The sequence below is a fragment of the Cantharellus anzutake genome, assembly GCF_015039405.1.
Source record: "Cantharellus anzutake strain C23 chromosome Unknown EI90scaffold_9, whole genome shotgun sequence".
Lineage (NCBI taxonomy): Eukaryota > Fungi > Basidiomycota > Agaricomycetes > Cantharellales > Hydnaceae > Cantharellus > Cantharellus anzutake.
In genome coordinates, this window is record NW_024066959.1 from 1,562,421 (window position 1) to 1,563,832 (window position 1,412).

The 1,412-nt window shown below is 44.1% G+C and overlaps 1 protein-coding gene across 1 annotated transcript; it reads right to left on the reverse strand.

The window, feature by feature from the left end:
- Positions 1-608: 608 nt before the first annotated feature.
- EI90DRAFT_3013815 (uncharacterized protein) lies at positions 609-923 on the reverse strand (the record flags this gene model as incomplete). The annotated part of the gene is made up of 1 exon (XM_039056701.1): positions 609-923. One exon carries the CDS (start codon positions 921-923, stop codon positions 609-611), a length of 315 nt encoding a protein of 104 aa, XP_038920120.1.
- Between the last annotated feature and the right edge of the window lie 489 nt (positions 924-1,412).

The following is a 1,412-nucleotide window of genomic DNA, read 5'->3' on the forward strand; positions in this document are numbered from 1 at the left end:
CAGATTTCCCTATGAGGTCTTGAATGCGCAGCTGTTCTTTGTTGACAACATTGGAGGACACTGATGCGGCCTCACCATGCTGCTTGAACTCTTTCAAACCTGCGCGTGCTTTGAACCGAGTCAACCATCCCTCGCTAAGGTGTAGTCACTCATCCTCTGGTATGCCAACAAGATCCGCAAATCTCCTCCATTTTTCACGGAAGACATCACCCGTAAGAAGAACACCCTCGGCCAATGCTTTTGAGATCCACAGCTCAAGCATCTCCGTGACCTCAGGGTGTTGTGTCTGACGTACACGTTTCACAGAACGGCCAGTGCCACTGCTGCTCTCATACTCCACTCGCCAAGTTGCTTCATGCTTGAGCCATGCAGAGATTCTTGGCTGTTTAAGATGAAGGGCAGGGTAGATTCCATTAAAATACCGTGCTGTCTTGGACTGGTTTTTCCCGTTGCAGTGATGCCAGTCAAGAATCTCAATGCGTTGTTGGAGTGTTGCATTTTCCTTTCGCTGGGGTTCCTGCAACTTGGAACATTTCTTATTGGCAGGAGCATTCGCCCCACTCTGGCTCGGGCCTATAAATAGCTTAGCAAGTTCAAAAATCAGAATTTTAATCCATATGTTTGCGCTTCTTCGAAATATCATCACTCTTCTGTCCGTTTGCTGCAAGCCTCTGCAGCTTTTGCACAATAAGTTGATCTTGTGGACCCAGTGCTTCGTAGGCTGCTTCAAGGTCTGATGCAGTCTCCAGTTCTCCTACAACACGCTCCTCATCAACCAGATTTCCGGTATTATCCAACCATTCTTCATCAACCTCTGAAATTGGTCGTAGTGCCTGTAAGTCAGCCTCAAGCTTCCGTTTCCGGTCTGAAGTCTCATCTTGAAGCTTTTTCAACCCCTTTTTGAGAATGTTGACTTGTTTCATCACAACATGGAAAGGAATGAGTTCGGTGTCGGCAGTCGGGATGCAATTGCCATCCTGGGATTAACACTCGGCATTACCCGACTCAAGGTATGGGTTATTGTACTCGAACATAGCTATGGGGTATGGGGTATGGGTATCTACTTGAACTTACTGTAAACCAACTCGGGAAATTCAAGAATGTATGGGTTAGAAGAGAGTATGGGTTACGCAGGGTATGTGTTATGAGGGAGTTGACTGTACTACTATTACTATTACTATAAGTATTTATTCACTATTTACTACTATTATTATTATTATTATTATTTACGACTATTATGACCTATTTATCTACCTATTTTATCTATTTATCTATCTATTTCATCTATTTTACATGCCAAAGTCACATGGGAACAAAAAAGAATTGCTCCCATGGGGGGTGTAAACCGGTTTTGAGTGGGGGTATTAGTACTTTTTCGCATATGTCTGTGCGCGAAAAAAGTTGTGGGAGGT